General features: G+C 35.8%; 3 protein-coding genes across 3 annotated transcripts; all 3 read right to left on the bottom strand.

Moving 5' to 3' along the window:
- Window positions 1-1,715: 1,715 nt before the first annotated feature.
- LOC131935962 (sodium-coupled monocarboxylate transporter 1-like) lies at window positions 1,716-7,307 on the bottom strand. Its single transcript, XM_059292721.1, has 7 exons — window positions 7,098-7,307; window positions 6,729-6,998; window positions 5,497-5,650; window positions 4,853-4,991; window positions 4,441-4,621; window positions 3,132-3,261; window positions 1,716-2,634 (listed from the first exon to the last, which is right to left on the bottom strand). The coding sequence occupies exons 1-7, from the start codon at window positions 7,284-7,286 to the stop codon at window positions 1,778-1,780; spliced, it is 1,920 nt and encodes a 639-aa protein (XP_059148704.1). The 5' UTR covers window positions 7,287-7,307; the 3' UTR covers window positions 1,716-1,777.
- Window positions 7,308-11,747: 4,440 nt separating this feature from the next.
- Window positions 11,748-15,903, bottom strand: LOC131935911 (sodium-coupled monocarboxylate transporter 1-like). The gene is made up of 7 exons (XM_059292655.1): window positions 15,629-15,903; window positions 15,024-15,293; window positions 14,660-14,813; window positions 14,146-14,284; window positions 13,511-13,691; window positions 12,761-12,890; window positions 11,748-12,662 (listed from the first exon to the last, which is right to left on the bottom strand). Exons 1-7 carry the CDS (start codon window positions 15,815-15,817, stop codon window positions 11,806-11,808), a joined length of 1,920 nt encoding a protein of 639 aa, XP_059148638.1. The 5' UTR covers window positions 15,818-15,903; the 3' UTR covers window positions 11,748-11,805.
- Window positions 15,904-17,881: 1,978 nt separating this feature from the next.
- LOC131935910 (sodium-coupled monocarboxylate transporter 2-like) lies at window positions 17,882-22,946 on the bottom strand. Its single transcript, XM_059292654.1, has 6 exons — window positions 22,758-22,946; window positions 21,135-21,342; window positions 20,564-20,655; window positions 19,856-20,026; window positions 19,471-19,600; window positions 17,882-18,594 (listed from the first exon to the last, which is right to left on the bottom strand). The coding sequence occupies exons 1-6, from the start codon at window positions 22,944-22,946 to the stop codon at window positions 17,882-17,884; spliced, it is 1,503 nt and encodes a 500-aa protein (XP_059148637.1).
- Between the last annotated feature and the right edge of the window lie 218 nt (window positions 22,947-23,164).

The following is a 23,164-nucleotide window of genomic DNA, read 5'->3' as shown; positions in this document are numbered from 1 at the left end:
CGATTCGAAAATTTTACACCAGAAAATAGATGTATGACTAATTTAAAAATAAATGAGACAACCCGCTGCGTGGCATACGCCGCTATTTAGTGACGGATGAAGACTTCATGAAAGACACAGTTGTCAAAAAGGGGTGGGTGGGTACACTGTTGCGCACGCCTGGAGCGAGAGAGGGAGGGGGAGGAAGAATGGTTAGAGAGTCGGCGTGCGTATGTGGTGTCCCGCATAGTTGGGCGACGTAGAGAATTATATTTATAGATAAATATAGGTTTTTTGAATATTTTATTTTCTACTTTTAGTAATTCATAATTTGTGAATTCGACTCTACCAATGCTGCTTTAAAAAACTATATGTAGCTTATGGAGGATTATTATCCACCCCCCCCCCCCACACCCCCGTGAAAGCAGTTTACAGACGTCAATGAAAAGATCAAGCAGATCTTGTTACCTCCCCTTAGTTTTAAACAGTTAAAAAAATTAATTATCTAACCCCAATTGACAGCGATAAGGTTTGTTGCGCTTGCCTGGAGAGCGAGGGTGGGGGGGGGGGGGTGGAGGAGAGTTAGAGCGTCGGCGTGCATGAATGCGAGTTGGTGTTCCGGATTGTCGGGCGACGTAGAGAATTATATATATATATATATATATATATATATATATATATATATATATATATATATATATATATATTTATTTATTTATTTATTTATTTATTTATTTATTTATTTATTTATTTATTTATTTATTTATTTATTTCAGTCAGATTGTAACTAAGACTGTCAAGGAATTAAAATTCCGGCCATTTCATTTATATAGATCAACAAGTATGGAGAGTCCCAATAAATTACACTTTTGTGGTATGTAACAAATATTCGCTGCCCCAAATACATGTCCAACCAACTGCCATGTCCATATAGCTCTAATGGTTTCCTGACTAAGGGCGGCTGGATACTGTGCTGAACACATCTCTTCATACACCGATTTCATTGAAACAGTTGAACTCCATTTCACTTGCTCCATTGACGATAAGGTTCGCAGGAGAACATTTTTACTACAGGAAGAATGTCAGGCAGAGTTTCTTTCAGGTATCTCCTCGGAAGTGCAAAGCCTCCCCCCCCCCCCCCCCACAACCCGAACAAAATAGAGTATATATAGAAAATATATACATTTACCAGTTCCCTCCACTCTAAAAAAAAAATTAGAAATTTAGTCCGCCCCCCCCCCTTCCACACACACACTCAGAAAATTTCATGCGCCCCCGCTCCTCTGAAGAAAAAAAATCTGAAAGAAACACTGGTGACACGGACTAACACAAAAAAGGGTTACCGACAACATAGCTTATCTGATTTATTATGCATGTCGTCTATCTTTATTTCAAATTTTCTTCTTCGTAATTTTTAGTTACGACAGTTTTGAGCCATAACTCTCAGTAAGTGTTTTTAAAAATGTATTTTAGCCAAAAGGCACAGTATAGGTATAATTTAATACAATATATAATGCAATATATAAATATTTATATAAATAGAAAAACATACATAATAAATCTTCTTAGCTATTATTATGTTTATTGGAACACACAAACAAAACAACGATAACGAAATAATTAGTTTTGTAATTAGTCGTTTAGTGAAGTTCACTTTGCTTTCGTCGACTAACCAAAGATGTTCACGTTAATTTTTTTTAAAAATAAAATATATAGATTTGTTTTTTATATTGCTCTTTATAGAGAACTTGAAATCTACAACACATATCAGCAATGTCAAAATTCTAAACAGCTTCTGTTAACTTGTCTTCAAATTCATTGACAGATTTGTTTCTTTGTAGTCCTCCAACAATTTTTTCGCTAGTTTTATGTTTTCTACTACTTTAAAATTTGCTTCGTCTGTTTCTTTTTTAGAGATTTTAGGTAAATTCCAGAATTTTCTAACAAACGGAAACATTAGTTTCGGATTGACCTGACTTTGAACGTAATGTCTTGTACAATAACTGATAACCAACCCAGAAAAATAAGTTATGATTGTGCCTATAACGCCATACCATTCATAAGATATGTTGTAAATGAAATGAAGAAATATGTTTGTTTCCGAAATATCAAAATCTGTAACATTCTTAGTGAAATTTTTATTGTCATTAATACCAAAATCAGTGATGTTTTGGGTACTATTCGACAGAGTAAACATATTGTTAAAATAAGGATATATATTTGTCAGTGAAGTACTATTCATGATATTTGTTGTAACGTTATGGAGCGATGTAATATTCTGAAAACACATTTCAGTTGAGGCCGATGGGAGTGCAGCGGCTTTACTGCCGTACAAGAGGTTTGCAAGAGAGATCCAGATGTTGACAGTGATGCCTATAAGACCTCCAGAAAGCGCTCCATACTTGTTAGCCCAAGGGACTGTTGCACCGAGTAGGAATATGCCCACTATTGGACTAGAGCATGCACCGAAAACGGTCATTGCCGTCTGAGCGATGGAACCTTTAACCTGGTCGGCTAAGTAGGCCAAGCCAATTATTATAACCCCGTACACACAGGCGATAAACTTGGTGATCATTGTGGCCTTGCTTTCTGAGAACCGTTCTAGTGGTTTTTTCAAAATGTCTTCCACTGTATTAGCTGCCAATGCGTTGATTCCTAAAAAAAATTAAAAGAAATATAGTTTACATACTCGGCATAGTGTGTGTAAATGTGTACGGGGACTTTTGTCTTTAGAGAGTGTATTGGGCTGAACACATTGCTAGGAGGCTACCGCTGTCAACTTACATGAGGACAGTGTCATGCGGCTGCCTCTAGCAATTCACCCATTCATAGTGTACTGAGGCTCTCACTATCAATAGACCCAGCGAATTTTGGGGCTTCTTTTATTAACTACCCAGATGACATTGTACTGATGCTACCTCTATCGACTAACCTGAAGACAGTGCACTAAGGCTATCTATATCAACTAACCTAGTAAATATTGAGGACAACAATATCAACTACCCCGATGACAGTGTACTGAGGCTAACACTATAATCTAAACTGAAGACAGTGTACTGGTGCTACCTCTATTAACTAACCTAGTAAATATTGAGGACATGACTATCAACTAACCTGAAGACAGTGTACTGAGGCTACCTCTATCAACTAACCTGAAGACAGTGTACTAAGGCTACCACTGAACAGGGTTGACATGTAAATTCCAGCCATGCCCGGAAGATCTTGAAGCGAATGTAGAACAAAATAAGCCGGAATCTGATTCTTGTTTGTTATAAATCCAGCCTGTAGAAGCATTTTACAAACTTTTTTTTAGTAAAAGCTTTTATTCAGTTCGCAACTTCTGTAAGCTTGTTTGTGTGTGCGTTTGTGGCAAATTGTAACTCAATTTTTTACCCCCTTCTAATGTTGCGGTTTCGTTAAAACTTCTCATATACGTACTACTTCGATGACAAAACAAGTCTATTTATTTATTTTAATTTAATTAGCCGTTAAATCAATCATTAAAAATTAATTAAACGGTTTTGAACTAAAAGGAGATAACAAAATTAAATAACTCGATAGATTACTCTATTCAATAACAGAAAGGAAGATAGCTAGATAGACGCGATCACTCTAACAGTCTGGTGAGCTGTGGTTCACGAGAATGTTTACAATCGTAGAGCCGGTTGATGTAGTGAAGGTTTTTAGGGGCAGAAACGTTTGAAACTATTTGAAACTAAGTGGAGGTAAGAAGATTTAGAACTTTCTGTTGTCTGTAAAGTATGGTCACGGACGGCTGCTTTCACGGGGCAGATAATCGTCTTTCTGATACAGTGAGCAACTAATGCTTTTTTAAAGTAAATATTTTTAGTCAAGTTGATTTCATAAATTAGGAATCACTAAAAAGTAGAAATAATTCAAATATAAAAAACTTAATAGCAACAAGCTTTTAAATGCACTGAAAATAAAAAAAAAATAAAACTAATTGTCATTCTTTAATAAAAGCTTTTGTCGCTTAAATATGTAGAAGATCTTATGAGCGACCAAATCTTTTTGTTAAAGAAGGCAAGTTAGTTTTATTTTCTTATTTTCAGTGCATTTAAAAGCTTGTTATTATAAAGTTTTTTTTTTATAATTTTTTTATTAAGTCATTTATATTTTTGCTTTTTTTATGCCTGTTATAATAATACTCCAAGCTAAAAATATTATAAAATAATTTTTGTAAACATTAAAATAATTGGAGCTGTAGTTATTTTTCAATAAACATGAGATTTTTCTTTGCATTACTTTTGGAAATATTATAATATTCAATATTTTTTATGAGCACAGGCTACAAACAATAAAGAATAAATTTAACAGATGAATATTTAAAAAAAAACTACTAATTATTTTTATATCTAACATTTTTTTGTTTTTTTTCTTGGTGCGTAAATATTTCTCGATAGTTTTGGTGCAGATTTGCTGGTCATCCAGTGTACTCACCTGATAAGGGTCACATTGGATGTGAGAAAAGTACGAAAAAATCACGATGCCAACTAGCAACAGTAGCGCGCCATACACAACGTGTGTTATAGCATTGATGGTCAGAGATATTTTGGCAGCGGTCATCGTTTTAACGGAGCAGACTCTCTGTGCTGTGGCCTGGTTGAATACATTACCGAGCCTGCAATAGATGTTGTGTTTCATGACATATATTGTGGTTATCTCTACTTTACTTAAAAGAACATGTAAAGAATGCATTACAGTAATTTTCAATTAAATAAGTTGCTTCATATTCCACATATCACCAAACGGTTATACCATTCACAACCAAGTACATGATACTTTTAGAGTAGTGCCCTGCATTTCACCAAATTAAAACTCCACCTACAGTTTTTCCCATCCCTCCACCTACCACATAAATGCTCCACCGATAGTTGTCCCCCACCAGGTATGTCTAGTCCTAGGGTCGGGACTGAATGCCATGAACGATGTCCGTCCACCATCTTTGGCAATCTGTAAAGTTACGTCAACGCCGCCAACCAACATCACGCCTTGAACACAAACACAATGTGTGAATGTTTGTAGACATTACAATTTTTAATGGGCATTTTTATTTATTGTTTCACTGACGTCCCAATCTTAATCTAGGAACAACTATTGTTTCAAAGAAACGTATCTCTTCATGTTGTTGAATATACATTAGTCACCGAAGGTAATGAACCATTGAAACACTTATTTATGCAGTCAGTTGATTCAGGGAAGGATTAAATTTGTATGGATAGCAAAAGGTATGCTTTAATTATAATCTGATAATTATTACAACTGATAAAATTTGTTACACTTTTTTCATTCTTTACTTTCATTGAAAAATAAACAGAACATGCTAGCAACTTAAAAATAAAACCATGTTTGATTTATGAATATAACGTTTTGGTGGATCTAGAAGGAAATAACTGACGCATGAAGAAACGGATCTACGATTATTTAATATGACTTTTTAAAAATATTTTAAAACTTGGTCAAAGAGACATACGCCTAATGCGTTAATAGACCAACCTTTAATGAGCATGATGAAGATCCCAGCGTACATAACGACACACTGAAAGACGTCCGTCCACACGACACTCTTGATACCCCCCAGTGTGGTGTACACAGTGCCGGTCACACCAACAATCAGGACTGACACCTCAAGGGGGATACCTGCAGCTGTCTGGTACCGTGTACAAATGTGTGTTATTGCTTTTCTTAATAAATATATTGCTAAAACTATTAAACAGGCTAGATGTGTGTCCACAATAACAATTAGTAACATACAAACACAAAGTAAAATATTCTATTTAACATTTTTTTCAGATTTTTGGTTACTGATTTGACCTACTTAGGTCTTCTTTTTGTAATTGTTTAATTTTATGAATATTTAAATGGCATTGAGTGGTCTGTGGTTTAAACAAAAAATTTCCATCACACTCATGTGATAGTATTCACCACTGAGTTCGTGTGACTTGTGCTGTGGCTCCATCACCCCAATGGTCCTTGAGGTCAACATCCCATAATTTTAGAGTAGTATATAAAGGAGGAATTTTCCTCACACGAGGAGCCCACTAGAAACCCACAGAGAGAGAGAGAGAGAGAGAGAGCCATGACGCCATGTTGTATTTTCTAGATTAAGCAGTAGTTATCTCTAAGTTCCAGTGTATTCAGTATTTTCTGTGTCTTATTTTAATAACGTGTAGGTTGTGGTGATAACTTAGATACCTTACCCAGTGTTAATAGTTTCAGTGTGTTATTCCAGAAATTGTAAGTTGGGTTTTTCATCATTGTATATTTTAGTGCATAGTATTTTATTATTTAGACATGTTTGCATTTTAGAAGGTTTTAGATTGATTAAAAGTTTATTAGTTGTAGAAGGTCTTCGTATTTGTTTTTACCCTAGATATTAGATTCGAGTCCCTGAAGAGTTTTTTTGTTTTCTGGTAGTCTTTTTAGTTTTGTAATTCATCAGTCTAGGACCATCCCAAAAGAATCCGGGTTCTGCGTAATATTTACCAGTGGTAGAGTTACGTAATACTGAGCATTGAAAGTGCCAGAGATAACCATGATAAAGATAGTTGAAACACACAGTGAGAAAATACGGCGTACATACCTGTAGTGGTATAGCCGACAATGATAATAAGAGAGATAAACACACATAATAATAAAAACACGCCGTATATACCTGTAGTGGTATAGCCGACAATGATCGAATATAAGAGAGATAAACACACAATGATAAAACACGGTGTAAATACCTGGAGTGCAAGAGCCGGTGTGAGAAGAGCAACGGCCATGTACAGCATTGTCTGCAACATGCCGATGATGACCGTAAAACGCCGGACAAACGAGGAATCAAATCTCATCTCGAGATATTCGTAGATGCTGGTCAGGTGTAGGGGGTAGATGAGGGGGACCATGGTGACGACCCCCAGCAAGTAGCCGATGGCGAATCCCAGCTGGAAGATGGAGATCATGGGACCGTTGAAGTAGACATCCGTGGGCACACCAACTAGGGAAATGGCCGACTGAAAGAACAAATATTTTATTTAAATCCTCTCTAGTACAATGTTCCTCTACTTACTACGATTCCTCTCAACTTACTTCAAGAAATCTCCTCTACTTACTGCGAATGTGACAAAAATGGAGATAGCCACAGGTAACATGGACATCTGCCTCCCTCCCAGCAGATATTGATCCCGTGTCGCCTTGTTGTAGTCCTTAACTGCATAGAAAATACCAATGGCTAGCGGCACCACCAACATCAGGGTTGTCACCACGTAGTCCGCGGTCTGTAAACTCACGTTGTGGTCCATTGAGAAAATCTAAACTTTGAAGTGAATAAACTCTCGCTAAGAACAGTTTATATAGATTTGCACTAAGGTACATATTATGAATCTCTATTTTTACTTCTATAAAATAAAAGACTCGAGTTTATTTTTACATAGATAAGCTGGGTACGTTTATATTGTTTTAGACATGTTTATAGCTGGAACTAATTTAATTAGTGTGATAAATGCATGGAAGTGGTTATAAGTGTATCGAGAAAAAGTGGATAAACATGTAATCATTTCGTGTGTTTATAAACAAGCCGGTGAAAATAACAGCGAACATTTTTTTAGGACAAGATTTGTAGTAAAGCAAACATTATACAGTCGTGACCTAATTATCTGGTGTGTATGTCAATGGAACATTTAAAAATAGATACGTATTCTAATATTTAGAATAATACATACTTTGTCGCTCGTTAAATTCTTAGGTGTTAATGTAATTATTACATCTCCTATACATCAGACAAAAAAGATACCACTTTATTTGAACTTCCTTTCTGCGTTAGTACACTCCTGTAAACCGGACTCCTACAATCACAGCTTCTAAAATTATTTCAATCAACAAAAACTCCTAAAGTTATGGTTTATTCTTTTACGGTATCTCCTTTATCTAGTACGAGCCGACCCGCGGCGCATCATACGCCGCTATTTAATTGTTTTATTTTCTACTTTTAAGTAATTCATAATTTGTGAATTCGACAGTACCAACGCTGCCACTGAAAATGTTTGCTTTAAAACACTATCAGTAGCTCGTTAAGGACGATAACCCCCCCCCCCCCTTCTTTCCCCATCCCCACCCTCACCCCCCCCCCCCCACCCCCCACTTGAAAGTTAATTCCTCTTAGTTACCTCCCCTAAGTTTAAAATCGTTTCAAACTAAATTATCTACCCCTAATAGCCGTCATTAAACCCGGCTCTACGATTGTAAACAGCGTGAACCACAGCTCACCAGACCATGTAGCCAAGAGACTTTGGGGGAGTTGATTAGAACAATTCAGGGAAGCGTTCTGTAAAAAACAAATCCTTTTTTAATTTCGCAAGGGCGACGCCACGGGAGGCTGCGATTTTTCTCTATATACGGTTTATAAAAATAAAAGTCAATTTCGTTTTCACCGTTCATCCGTGTACCATGAAACTTTGGGGAGATAATTAGACAACTCAATGGTAGGGTTCTGCAAAAAAAAAATATTGTTTAATCTTGCAAGGGCGTCGCCCCCCAAGGAGGGGGGCGACTTTTTTTTCTATACACGGTATATAAAAAATAAAACTCGGATGCGGTTCATCCGAGTGCCATCAAACTATAGGAAGTAGATGAGAATACTCCCGAGAATATTTCTGCGAAAAAGAAAACTAAAGTTTATTATGGGCGGCGCCATATAGGGTACAACTTTCGTTAATACATGGTTTGGCGCCCAGAGTTTTAGAGCGACTATGTTGGCACTTGGCACCCTTTAATCGAGCGTCCTGCATAGCGAGTAAGGGGTACTACTATATTCGGCGGTAAAACTACAACAGGCTTCTAAAATAACTTTGTAACGCGAGGAAATCCTTCTGTACAGTTTCGTCACCATGCCAAAGATGAAAAAATAACTTTTTGAATATGAGGAGCGTACTGTAGAGTTTCGTCACTTTGCGAATGATGCAACAAGCATCTATTATTCGACAATCCAGTCAGAAATCGAGATCGAGCATCTAATAATAGACCATTGGTAACGCTAGCATATTGCATCAGTCACACTGATGTTTAAAACACGTCAAATACTTTTTTTACGTGTTAAAGAAAAAATCCTGTTCATTTGTGTCACTTTAGCGAATAACGAAATCTGCATCATTATAAACAGGATGCTATTTGACACGATGGCGCCTGTTAGTTTTAAGGAGCCAGGGGTCTTACGCCGCTTCTATGTGGTAGTGTAATCGGGTGGGGGGGTGGGGCCCTGATAGCGCCCCTCTACGTCTCTGACACATGAGCGGTCACCAAAGTGTGTTCTACGATATTATTTCGGTAAGTGATTAATGTACACTCAAGGTTTTCATGCGGTAGTGTAGGTAAAACCGTGTCCCGATATTTATGATCCAAGCGCAGGCATTGTTTACATTTAAATTACTCACTTTTAGAAAAGACGGTCATGCGTCAAAGAACAGATGATTGGTAACGCGTTGTTGAAATCCTTCTAATACATTTCGTCAAACTTTCTTCTATCCCCGCTGCAACGCGCGGGGGACGGGTACGCTAGTAATATATATATATATATATATATATATATATATATATATATATATATATATATATGTATATATATATATATATGTATATATATATATATATATATGGTTTTATTGGATGTTTTGTGGCCTTCATCTCTGGTGCTCTCATTAGAATTACGACCACACCAAGACAGACCCACGTCTGATTATACCAATTATTGGTTACCTAACTCAGGGTAAGTAAAGGCGTATGGGCATAGTGCTGACTGCATTGTCGTCATATGCAAAGGCAATTGAAACAGGTGAACTGTAATTGCATTTAATACTACATGGAGAGTGATACAAAGACTCACACAAAACTAAGAAGGATTACCACCAACACAGTTTATTTGATGTTGTATAAAATCCGTCTATATAAAATTAAAATTGTCTTCATTATATTTGTAATGACAGTTTTAAGCGATGGCAGGTACTATGTTTTCTAAACAAAAATTTATTCTAACCATAAAACCCACTATAGGTGTATAAATAATAATTTTATATACTACTAGAGTACCCGTCCCCGCGCATTGACGCGGGAATAGAAGAAAGTCCGACGAAATATATAAGAAGGGTTTCATCCATGCGTTACCAATCCTATATTCTTAGACACGTGACCTTGTTTTCTAAAAGTGAGTTATTTAGACGTAAATAATGCCTGCGCTTGGATCATAAATATCAGTGCAACGGGTTTACCTACACTACCGCATGAAAACCTTGAGTGTACATAAATCACTTACCGAAATAATGAGGTATAACACACTTCGGTGACCGCCCATGTGTAAGGGACGTAGAGGAACGCTTTCAGGAGCCCCCCCCCCCCCCCGCTTACACTACCGCATAGGCTCCTTAAAACTAACAGGCGCCATCATGCTCATGGGATAACCCAGAGAGCCAAATAGCATCCTGTTAACTTTGATGCAGATTTCGTCATTTGCTAAAGTAACACATATGAACAGGGTTTTTTCTTTAACATGTAAAAAAATTATTTGACGTGTTTTAAACATCAGTGTGAGTGATGCAATATGTTAGCGTTACTAATTGTCTATTATTAGATGCTCGATCTCAAATTCTGATTGGATTGTCTAAAAATAGATGCTAATTGCATCATTCGCAAAGTGACGAAACTGTTTGGATTTTTTTACGGACAAAAAGAAACATCCTAGTTAATAATCTAACCTTGGTTAATTTCTGATTATTAAAAGAAAACGTATTACATGGCCCTTAGCGGCCCATGTGAGCCTTTGGGGGCCCAAACAGAAAATTTTATTTACAGCCAAATCGCACCCTACCAGGGCGCTTATTCAACTTAGCGAGCGTTTGTAATGCCCCATCCTATCCATTGTCTGTCGCATTGTTTAGACCCAACGTAGTCGCTATAGCGCTTACTGGAAAGACCAGGGCGCCAAATCGCATCCTGCCGGGCGAACGCCTATGCAAAATTAAATTCCCGCTCCCCCCACCCAACCCCATATCCCCTCCCACCCCAGAAAACTTCTCGGGAGTATTCATCAACTCCCTAAAGTTTTATGGCACCCGGATAAACTGTGTCTAACCGCAATATTCTTTTATGTTTATATACCGTCTATAGGGAAAAATCACACCATCCCATGGCGCCACCCTTGCGAAATTGAAAAATGTTTTTTTACAGAAACCTCACCTGAAGTGTTCTAATTAACTCCCCAAAGTTTGATGGCGATCGAATGAACGGTGTAAAACTGCAATCGACTTTTATTTTTATATATGTAAATAAAGAAGAAAAAAAATCGCGCCCTGCTGGGGCGCCACCCCTGCGAATTTGAAATTTTTTTCCCGCAGAAACCTCCCCGGGAATATTCTTTACAACTTCCCAAAGTTTCTTGGCAATCGGATAAAAGTTGTAGTAATGCATAAAAGCTGACAGACAGACATACATTGCTTTTTATATATATAGATTTTTTAAGATTTTTTTTTTGTTCTAGAATTTTAATGAACAAACGGGAAACAACCAAGTTAATACACGAATAACAATAACGAAATATTTTATTTTATCATTCGTTTTTAAGTAAAGTTCATTTTGCTTTCGTAAACCATTCAAATATTTTAACGTAAATTTTAAATAAAATAACACTCTCATAATATAAATGCAATTTAATTTTCTTTTATTTTGGAATAATGTTTTAAAATCTCTGGAAGTTCATATTTAGTTTCCTTCGACCACTGGGTACGTAAGACACACATTACTAATACGTTTAAATCCTTATCAGCATCTTGCTTGTTAATTAGTACCTAAATTAATTGATAGTTTTGTTTCTTTGTAGTTCTCCAACAATTTTTTCGGAACTTTTTTCTTTTCTACAACTTGAAAATTTTCCTCGTCTGTTTCTTTTCTATGGATTTTAGGTAAATTCCAGAATTTTCTAACAAACGGAAAAATTAGTTCCCGATTGATCTGATTTTGAACGTAATGTCTTGTACAATAACTGATAACCAATCCAGAACAATAAGTTATAATTATGCCTATAACGCCGTACCATTCATAAGATAAGTTGTAAATGAAATGAAGAAAAACGTTGGTTTCCGAAATATCAAAATCTGTAACATTCTTAGTGAAATTTTTATTGTCATTAATACCAAAATCAGTGATGTTTTGGGTACCATTCGACAGTGTAAACATATTGTTAAAATAGGGGTATATATTTGTCAGTGAAGTACTATTCATGATATTTGTTGTAATGTTATGCAGCGTAGTAATATTCTGGAAACACATTTCAGTCGAAGCTGATGGGAGTGCAGCGGCTTTACGGCCGTACAAGAGGTTTGCAAGAGAGATCCAGATGTTGACAGTGATGCCGATAACACCTCCAGACAAGGTTCCGTACTTGTTAGCCCAAGGCACTGTTGCACCGAGTAGGAATATGCCTACTATGGGACTAGAACATGCACCAGATACGGTCATTGCTGTCTGAGCGATGGAACCTTTAACCTGGTCGGCTAAGTATGCCAAGCCTATAATTATAACCCCGTACACACAGGCGATAATCTTGGTGATCATTGTGGCCTTGCTTTCTGAGAACCGTTCTAGTGGTTTTTTCAAAATGTCTTCCACTGTAACAGCTGCCAATGTATTGATACCTTAAACAATGGAAATAAAAATGTTAGATGTACATCATCTGTGTATACGAGCACATGTGTATCTAGAAAAAGTATTGAGGCTACATCTATCAACTAACCTGAAGACAAAGTACTAAGACAGCCACTGAACAGTGTTGACATGTAAATTCCAGCCATGCCCGGAAGATCTTGAAGCGAATGCAGAACAAAATATGCAGGAATCCGATTCTTGTTTGTTATTAATCCAGCCTGTTTAGAGTAGAAGCATTTTTAGTCATTGACATGTGTGGTCTTTTATGACTGTTATAATAATACTTTTGGATGAGAATGTTACTTCATCAAATAACTACATTTGTAAATGTGCTATGTTTACTAAACATTTTAAAAGATAATTTTTTTTAAATTATAATAAGTTGAACTGTGGTATTTTATCAAGAACGTATGATTTTTCTTTTCATTACTTCTTGAAATAATAAAATATGCAACTTATTTTTATGATCAAAGGATAACACATACTGCAGCTTCTTCTTCTTCTTCGTTCTTAATTTTTAGTGTTGGGAGGGATCGAACCTTATCTGCCAGAGATAAGGCTCGATCCCTCTGCAGCGAAATGTACCGTACAATTTTAAGAGTGAACTTGACTCTTTACATAGCTCAATAGAAACTTACTTTGGTATTGACATGGACTTAAGGATACAAACCAAAAGAAAAGTTAACTAGTTAGTATACAAAAACTATTATTATTTTTTAATATTTGGAATTTGGTGCGTAAATATTTCTTGTCGCAATAATTCAGTGTACGAAGTTTCCATGCGCATGGTGTACCCAGCAGTTTTGTCGCAGATTTGCTGGTCACTCTGTATACTAACCTCGTACGGGTCACATTGGATGTGAGAGAAGTACGAAAAGATTACGATGCCAACTAGCAACAGCAGCACGCCGTACACAACAGTTACAATCGCATTAATGATCAGAGATATTCTGGCTGCGGTCATCGTTTTCACGGAACAGACTCGCTGTGTAGTGGACTGGTTGAATATGTTACCGAGCCTGCAAACGAAGTTTGTAGTTGTTTTTATAAACTGAACAATAGCTGATTGTTTAAAAAAATAGATGCCATTTTTAGAGCAAATATTATGACGTTATCATTTTCTATTGTAATCATCTACAGAATGGTTTACAGTAAATTTTAACTTACACCTAAAACTAAAACACAACTGTGTTAAATATCACATATACTCTTCGCAAAATAACTTGCAATATATGACACTTATTTCAAAATAGTAATAATTTATGCTCTTTGAACCATATATATATATATATATATATATATATATATATATATATATATATATATATATATATATATATATATATATATATACACTTAATAATACATAGTAGTGCCCTACATTCCACCTGCAATGCTGCAACTATAGTTGTACCCACCCCTCCCTCTACCACATAAAATCTCCGCGTTTATTTGTACCCACCCTCCACCTACCACATAAATGCTCCACCGATAGTTGTCCCCCACCAGGTATGTCTAGTCCTAGGGTCGGGACTGAATGCCATGAACGATGTCCGTCCACCATCTTTGGCAATCTGTAAAGTCACGTCAACACCGCCAACCAACATCACGCCTTGAACACAAACACAATTTCTGAATGTTTGTGTTTTTAGACGATTTATTTTTATTAAGAGCAACTCTCCATCCACTTTTATAGCATTTATTTATTAAGTGTAACCAAGATATCAATTAATTGCTTCAAAGTGAGTTACATAATATGCAATTGAAAACATATTAGTCATTAAAGAAAATTTATTTTGAAAAAACTAATAATATACGAAAAAGAAATATATTGAAAACAAACTATTGATTCGTGATATGAATTATTTATAGACGTAATAGCTACCTATTAATTTCAGAATTATTCGAAACTTAACTAAGATTTTATAAATGAAGACCATACTTTCTTGGATAAAGAAACATACGTCTAATGCTTAAATAGACCAACCTTTAATGAGCATGATGAAGATCCCAGCGTACATGACGACACACTGAAAGACGTCCGTCCACACGACACTCTTGATACCCCCCAATGTGGTGTACACAGTGCCGGTCACACCAACAATCAGGACTGACACCTCAAGTGGGATCCCTGCAGCTGTCTGGAATCATATACAAATAATCATAAAATCAACACAGAGGCAAAGTAATGCATCTTGAAAAACAATTAGTGACAAAGACAAAAACAGTTAAATCTTCTATTTATCAATTATAATTTTTTCTGGTTATCGGATATTGTTAGGGTCCCACTAAGACCATGTCATCACGAAAGTGAATGAAATATGCACAATGACAAAAAATGGAATACATACCTGCAGTGCAAGGGCTGGTGTAAGAAGCGCCATGGCCATGTACAACATTGTCTGCAACATGCCGATGATGACCGTAAAACGCCGGACAAACGAGGAATCAAATCTCATCTCGAGATATTCGTAGATGCTGGTCAGGTGTAGGGGGTAGATGAGGGGGACCATGGTGACGACCCCCAGCAAGTAGCCGATGGCGAATCCCAGTTGGAAGATGGGGATCATGGGACCGTGGAAGTAAACATCAGCGGGGACACCAACTAGGGATATGGCCGACTGAAAGAGAAAATTTTTTGTTTACGTTCATGGGACCGTAGAAATAGATAACAAATATTAACACAAACATTGTTTTTTCAGTATGAATGTTTCGTTGTGTATTACGATTACATGTATCTACTGTAGTTACCTCACTTAATGATAAATTACCCTCTATTTATTGCTACAGTTACTGTATACTTACTGCTACGATTGCCCTGTACTACTACGATTCATCTCTACTTATAGCTACAATTACTATCTACTTACCACTCCGATTTGCCTTACTACTACGATTCCTCTCTATGCTACAATAACCCTCAAATTACTGCTACATTTTACTAACGTGTACTTACTGCGAACGTGACAAAAATCGAGATGGCCACAGGTAACATGGACATCTGCCTCCCTCCCAGCAGGTATTGATCCCGTGTCGCCTTGTTGTAGTCCTTAACTGCATAGAAAATGCCAATGGCTAGCGGCACCACCAACATCAGCGTTGTCACCACGTAGTCCGCGGTCTGTAAACTCACGTTGTGGTCCATTGAGAAAATCTAAATGCTTATGAGAATAAATTGTAGGTCTACTTGGAAAAGATTGTATAGTTTTTCAATAACAATGGTGTGTATGTTTAAGGTACACTCAGCACGGGTCATACTTTATAAAAAGTAAGACATGCAATTTTACAAAGATAAGCTGGAAACGTTGATATTGTTTTAGACATGCTTAAAGCTAGAACAAATTTAATTGGTGTGAAAAATGCATGGAAGTGGTTATAAGTGTATCGAGACTATGCAGATTAACATATAAGCATGTGTAAGCAGTTGTGAATCTGAGTACAAAATGGGTAGGTTTAAACAGTGCAGTATCGTTACCTAATTCTACGATTTGTTTGTGAAATGAACATAAAAGAAGGAAGAAAACAAATACATATCTATTTGTATATATACATATATACTGACGATAGTTAAATATGTAGGTGTTAATATAATTATTATTACAACTGTTTAATATACCAAACAAAATAGGTTCCACTTCATCTAGACTTCATTCCCGAATACGAATCCCTGGCAGATTGCTGAGGACAGCAACTCATATAGGAGACACCTCTAAAATCAAACGAACTCCGCCTTTCAGTCTGTTCATGGTTGGGCATGGGCCATGGAAACAAATCCAAAGAGAAAAGTGGGTGCAACTGGGAGTCCTTGACCTATATGGCCATAGATCACTATTGTGTACTTTTTATCATGTAAACCATTGTTCTAACTTTTATTGTTTTACTCTCCGCCGCTTTTCAACGGATTATATTCGATATAAAAATATAAATTTGAGTTTAATCGATGGTTTCCAAACGGCTTTAATTTTTAAAAATGTAATTATAATTTTATCGCTTGACATATTTTTAAAAGATTTTTTTTTTAAATTTAGTATGATTACATAGACTGTTCATGCCTATTCTTTGTCGTACCATATTCTATTTTAAATTTTTTTAGTAATTAACAATGGATTAAAATTATGTCGATATCACGAGTTGCATTCACCCTATTGTTATATGATAATACTATTCGAGAAAGTTTATGGGAGATCACTCCCGCATTATTTTATTTGTGATTGTTATGTCACTTGTGAGTATAATAAAAGCCTTTTTTCCTTACAATGTGTAAATGTTTATTAAAAGCTTTAATTAACTTGCTTCCTCTGTCTGCCTTTCTATCTCTCTGGGTCGACATAGACAACGGAAATTCTGAAATTTAGCACGTAGTATAGTATATACACTAGTATAGTATAGGTTAGGTTAAAATATTACACATTTGCGATGAAGTGGAGGTTTTCACTATTTGCACGCACATCAAAAATCATTTACAGATAAACAGAGCCAATTTGAGCTTTAAAGGATATATATACATATATATATATATCTATATATATATATATATATATATATATGTGTGTGTGTGTCTGTGTGTGTCCGTGCGTGTATATTATATTATATTATATATATATATGTATTTTATATATATATATATATATATATATATATATATATATATATATATATATATTATATTATATATATATATATATATATATGTGTGTGTGTGTGTGTGTGTGTGTTTCTTCATTACAATTTGTATCGTGTGATTGTTTCTAGGCGACATTTGAGTTTTTTAATAAATCTGAAAAATAGTATAGGAATTTATATAATAAGCCTCAACGTTGTTTAATTCGATAACTGAATGTAAAACAAAAAATAAATACGAATTTTTTAAGCCCATATGACATAATGTAACAAAAAATGAAAGAAAACAATACCTTATTAAATTATCAACATTACATTGTGAATGTAAATTATTACCAAAAGCATTCTTGTTTAGTAAATTATTTTTTGCAAGAGTAACTGTGTTATCATTATATGTATTAAAGTGTTCAGTGTCGTCAAAAATACAACTAAGATAAAATTCTTTTAACTAAACTGTTTATTTTTATACCGTACGAAAACTATTTTAAAACAGCAAGTCGGTTTATACTACTAAACTTTCGATTCAAGTCCAAATTTTAAAGTTTTGAAAAAGTTTAATCTGGCCAGTTTTTAACACGGTTTCCATCACTTAACGAAATTTTACATCGTCAGAGCAATTTAAAAGTTCGAGTTGACATTTCATCGTTGCTGAGCTTTCCTCTTGTTTAGCTTCTGGCTCAGTCAAAGACCACGCCTTACGAATTATTGGTATAATGAGGCGTGGGTCAGTCTTGGTGTGGTCGTACTTCTTAAAACAAAAGCTAATGAGAGCACCAGAGGTGAAGGCCACAAAACATCCAATAAAACCATACCAGATGTAGGATATATCGTACAAGAAGAAACCATAACTGTATGAGTCGTTGTCATTTGGGAATCGTTCAGCAGTTAGTATTGTAGAAGTAAGGTTTAGCAACATGGAGGAGTTCGTATAGCAGTTCTCTATAGATGGGGGTTGTAGTGGTCGAGTTTTCTTTCCGTACATCTGTCCTGTAATGGCCAACCACACGTTGAAAACAAGAGCCAGCCCACCTCCACCTAAGGCGCCGTACTTGTTGCTCCAGGGGATGCACGCCCCAAGTATAAACACCCCAAACACAGGACCCCCACAGGCTCCAAAAACTGACGAACTCATTTGTGTGACTGGACCATCTATGGAGTCAGCTACATAGGCAAGTCCAACAATGGCAAGTCTATACAAGCAGACCAGTACTTTTGTTAGTTGCGTGATACTGCTTTCTTTAAAACCACTTAGACATTTCGATAGAATATCTTCAACTGTGTTTGCCGCCAAAGCACTGATTCCTGCAGAAATAAAGCAAGAAATTTCATAAGGTGGATATCATTAACATACGCAATGAAGATGATCTTTTGGCTTTAGCAAGTGCATAATGGCACCATTGAGGCAGTAATTTATATTAAATGCAGTATGCTAGCCAACATTTTTGCTTTGTGTGGGCAGAGAACAATTGTAATTGTTTAGCTACTGGCTCAGGCAAAGACCACGCCTTACGAATTATTTGTACAATTGGTCAGTCTTGGTGTGGTCGTAGTTCTTAGAACAAACACTAATCACGTGCTATACTACTCTGCTACCCTTTCTAAGCAGACAAAGATGTGTTAGGTGTACGTTTCAAAATAAGGGCCAAAATGACGAAAGCATTTGCTTTCAAATGTAAGTCATAGCAGGTTATAATACGTTTAATAGCTTTTACATAAATTTCAACAGGCTGAAAATTTATTTAATAGTCTTTTTATTTCAGATACATTTTCAAGAAGAACCTGTGAGGGCGTCTGAATCTCAAAGAAAGCACAACACGATTGAGGCTATTACAGTATTCTTTATTTCTCTATCTCCCGTCCTCCAGTCCCAACATCAACCTCCTTGCTTCACACTCAACCTTCAACTGTCCTCCGCATTCATTCCTACACACCACCTTTCTCTCGCCCACAACACAGCCACTGTCACCCGACCAGTCGCTTCCCTTGTACCCTCGTTCACTCCGTACAACAACAAACACGTCAACACACCCGGCCTCGCGCCTCACTACATGATACATACACACACGCATTGAACCGTTCCACGTATTCACCTTTCATACACATTACATCACCACAGAACCAAAATACATTTTTGTCCCAAAACGCAAATATTTCAAAACATTTATATTAAGAACAAACCTGATGATATAGTACTGAGAGATCCACTGAACATCGTCCCCATGAAAAGACCGGCAAACCCAGGCATGTCTTGAAAAGCTTGCATGACGAAAAATGGACTCAGTTGGTTTCTGTTGGTAATTAGACCGCCCTGAAAGAAATAGTTTAAAGATAATATTTTCAATGAAATCCACACACAAAAAAATGAATCTGTTATTTTACATTCTGTCTATATTGAAAACATCAAATAATATTCTAAATTCATTTAGGAGTAAATAAATTGCAAATTAAGCGATGGCAGTGCCCTATATAAACAAAGATTCGAGATTATTTTTAAAAGACTTTATAAAACATTTAAATGAATCTAGTTATTTTTACTACACTAATTTACTTAATATAAACAAACTTCATAAGGATCACAGCGTAGAAATGCAAAATGGACGTAAATTGCGAATCCAACAAAAAACAGCAGAACACCATAAGCCAACATAATTGGGATGTTTAATATATAAGAAATCTTGGCGTCTCTCATTGTCACAATCTTTGGATGGTTGATTGGTTGAATGTAGTACCAAGCCTAAAGGATGTACACGATTGACGTGTGTTAAGTCAAATTAAAGAGAAATTGAGAAGAAAAACTGTAACTCAAACACCTCACAACAAGACGTTTCTATGGTGTTTGTTTATTATTATATGAAAATAAAGAATCAGCTTTTGTACACTATAAATGAATAACAGTTGCCTGAAAATAAATTAATACGAACTTCGTACAGCGCCTGTTGTATTCTATAATATACTAGCCGACCCGCGGCGTATCATACGCCGCTATTTAGTTGTTGTTTTTTCTACTTTTACAGTAATTCATAATTTGTGAATTTGACAGTACCAATGCTGCCACTGAAAATATTTGCTAACGCTATCAGTAGCTCGTTAAGGACGATACCCACCCACACCCCACCCTCCTTTCGCCCAAACCCTACCCAGCTTGTTTTCTAACGTCTCAAAGAAGAGGATTATATATATAGATAATGTATCCATGCACTTTTTTTTATAAACAAAAACCTTACCACAAGAATGTAGCCCCAACAGTGGCGCCCCACCATGTATGTCTCACCCTTGGATCAAAGTCGTAAACGTCAAATGAAACTCTTCCACCTTTCACAGCTAGTGGCCACGCCTCTGACCATCCTCCAGCAGTTTTTATACCTGATAAATATAACGATAATTTAAAGTGAACAAATTAACAGCTTAACTAACTGCAATAAAAAATAGATAAAGATATAGGCCTACTAAAAATAGGAAAAAGACATACCTACGATAATAATAGGAAGAGCCCCACCAAACATGACAAAACATTGAAAAGCGTCCGCCCAGACAACGCTCTTGATACCACCCAGAGCTGAGTACACGGTGCCGAATAATGCCAACAATAACAATAGACATCCATAATGGGATGTTTGCTGTTGTCTAGAACAATTCGGGCTAAATTTAATCCTTCCACTAAATAAGATCCTGTGCCATTAAAGCTAAATATATATGATTTTAATTACTTGACTTTTTAAAAAATTAATATTGCTAGATTATTAATAAATTATAAAATTTGATGATTAGAATAAAACTGACCTGTAGCCCTAGAGCTGGACTGTAGAGAGCTACAGCCATGTAGCAGATGGTCTGTAACATACCAACGGTCAGTGCTGATATCCTCACTGCACGTGAGTGGAACCTCAACTCGAAGTACTGATAGATACTTGTCAGTTGTAGGGAATAGAACAGTGGCACAATGGCGAACAGACTAATAACATAGCTGATTGAGTAGCCTCCATATAGGGTGATAACCATTACGCTATAACTGTAAATATCTGCGGGATTTCCCATCAAGGCAATGGCAGACTGGAATTAATTATATAAGGGGAATAAAAGATGTATGATTTCTTGAGATATCTATAAATAACATTTTATAAATAATAATATTTATCGCTTCTGTAAAATGGTTGATCTTTTTCAATGAGCAATCCATGAAAAACTTTGTGTAAAGAAAGAATAATCCTTAATCGTAGTTAATAATGTTTTTACGTTTCGTATTCCTTAAAAATTAAGTATTCCTTTACTAATGTTTAGGAATGTTTCTTTATAGTTATTTAAATAGTAGTCTATAATTTATTTTCTACTTCTTAGTGCATTAGTACATAAAAGCTTGTTATCAAAACGTTTTTTATGAAAAAATTTTAGTACTTTACATGTTTTTATTTACAATAGAGTTACATGACTAAAAACCGTCGCGCACCTATTGAACGAGATGACGCGCTTTTGCCGTGATTACGCGTGCGGATAGAACTGCCTGCTAATTTGGTCCAAATTTTAATTAATTCATATAAAATTAATCAGGCGACCAATTAAGTCAAATTTAATGTCACGATGCATTGTCTTCATGTCTTGGCCCACGTACCAATTATGAACCGTATCTGTCTGTTAGAAGTGTCTGTAATTTCCGGCGTTTCGATCGAGACTGACGACAGAGGAAGTCAGTTAAATAAAAGCTTGTAATAAAAGCTTGTAAAAAGTAGAAAATAAATTATATACTACTATTTAAATAACTATAAAGAAAAGCGTGGGTCACTTTAGTACCTTTTTGATACCTTTACTAATATTTGAGAAGAGATCCACGCTTTTCTTTATAATTATTTAAATAGTAGTCTATAATTTATTTTCTACTTTTTAGTGCATTATTACATAAAAGCTTGTTATTAAAACGTTTTTTATGAATTATTTTTCAGTACTTTACATGTTTTATTTACAATAGTTTTACATGACTAAAAACCATTGCGCGCCTAGTGAACGAGAAGACGCGTTCTTGAACGTGATGACGCGTGTGGAGTAGTTGGATAGAACTGCCTTCTAATTTGAACTAATTTTTAATTAATTAATAAAAAATTAATCAGGCTACCAATTTAGTCTAATTGAATGTCATGATGCATTGTCTTCATGTCTTGACCCATGTACCAACTACGAACCGTATCTGTCAAGAAGATGTGCCTGCAATATCGCTCCGGCGTTTCGATCTAGACAGACAGACAGACAGACTGACGACAAACTAACTAGGAAGTGAGTTAAATAAAAGCTTGTAAAAACAAATCCATTTTTTTCTGATAGTACACATACGTTTATGTAATTTTAAGTCTTGGAGTAAGTTTAATGGTTGCCAAAAGTAACTATGAACACTATTAATTTTGTAAAAAAAACGTCTTTGACTTACAAATAGTGAACCAAATCACAATTTACAATTAGAATATCGAAGAAGAACTTACAATGAACGTGACGAAAAGTGACAAAGCCACCGGCACCACAGACATCCGTCTTCCTCCAAACAAATATTCCTCTCTGGTCGCCTTTTTCGCGTCTTTAACAGCGAACAAAATCCCGATGGCCATAGGAATCAACAAGACAACAACACATACAACATAGTCGGCCATTTGGATGCTGGTCTCTACGTCCATCTTTATGCTGTGTCTATTGCTGTGTCAAATACTTTACACCTGTTGTTAGTAAAATTGGGTTTTTAGCAACATTTGTGTAGACAAAAACAAAGCCGCTAATTAACTAATTATAAAGTTCATTTTAAGCTTATATTCAAGCGAGAATTTTAATAATAAAACTTCATATTGGCTTACAAAATCATTACAGAAATAGTTTAGATAAAATATTATTAATCCCA

The sequence above is a fragment of the Physella acuta genome, unplaced genomic scaffold (genome assembly GCF_028476545.2).
Source record: "Physella acuta isolate Inbredline_101_S28 unplaced genomic scaffold, ASM2847654v3 ptg000164l, whole genome shotgun sequence".
NCBI lineage: Eukaryota > Metazoa > Mollusca > Gastropoda > Physidae > Physella > Physella acuta.
Note: the sequence above shows the minus strand (reverse complement) of the source record. Positions and strands in the feature narration are given on the sequence as shown.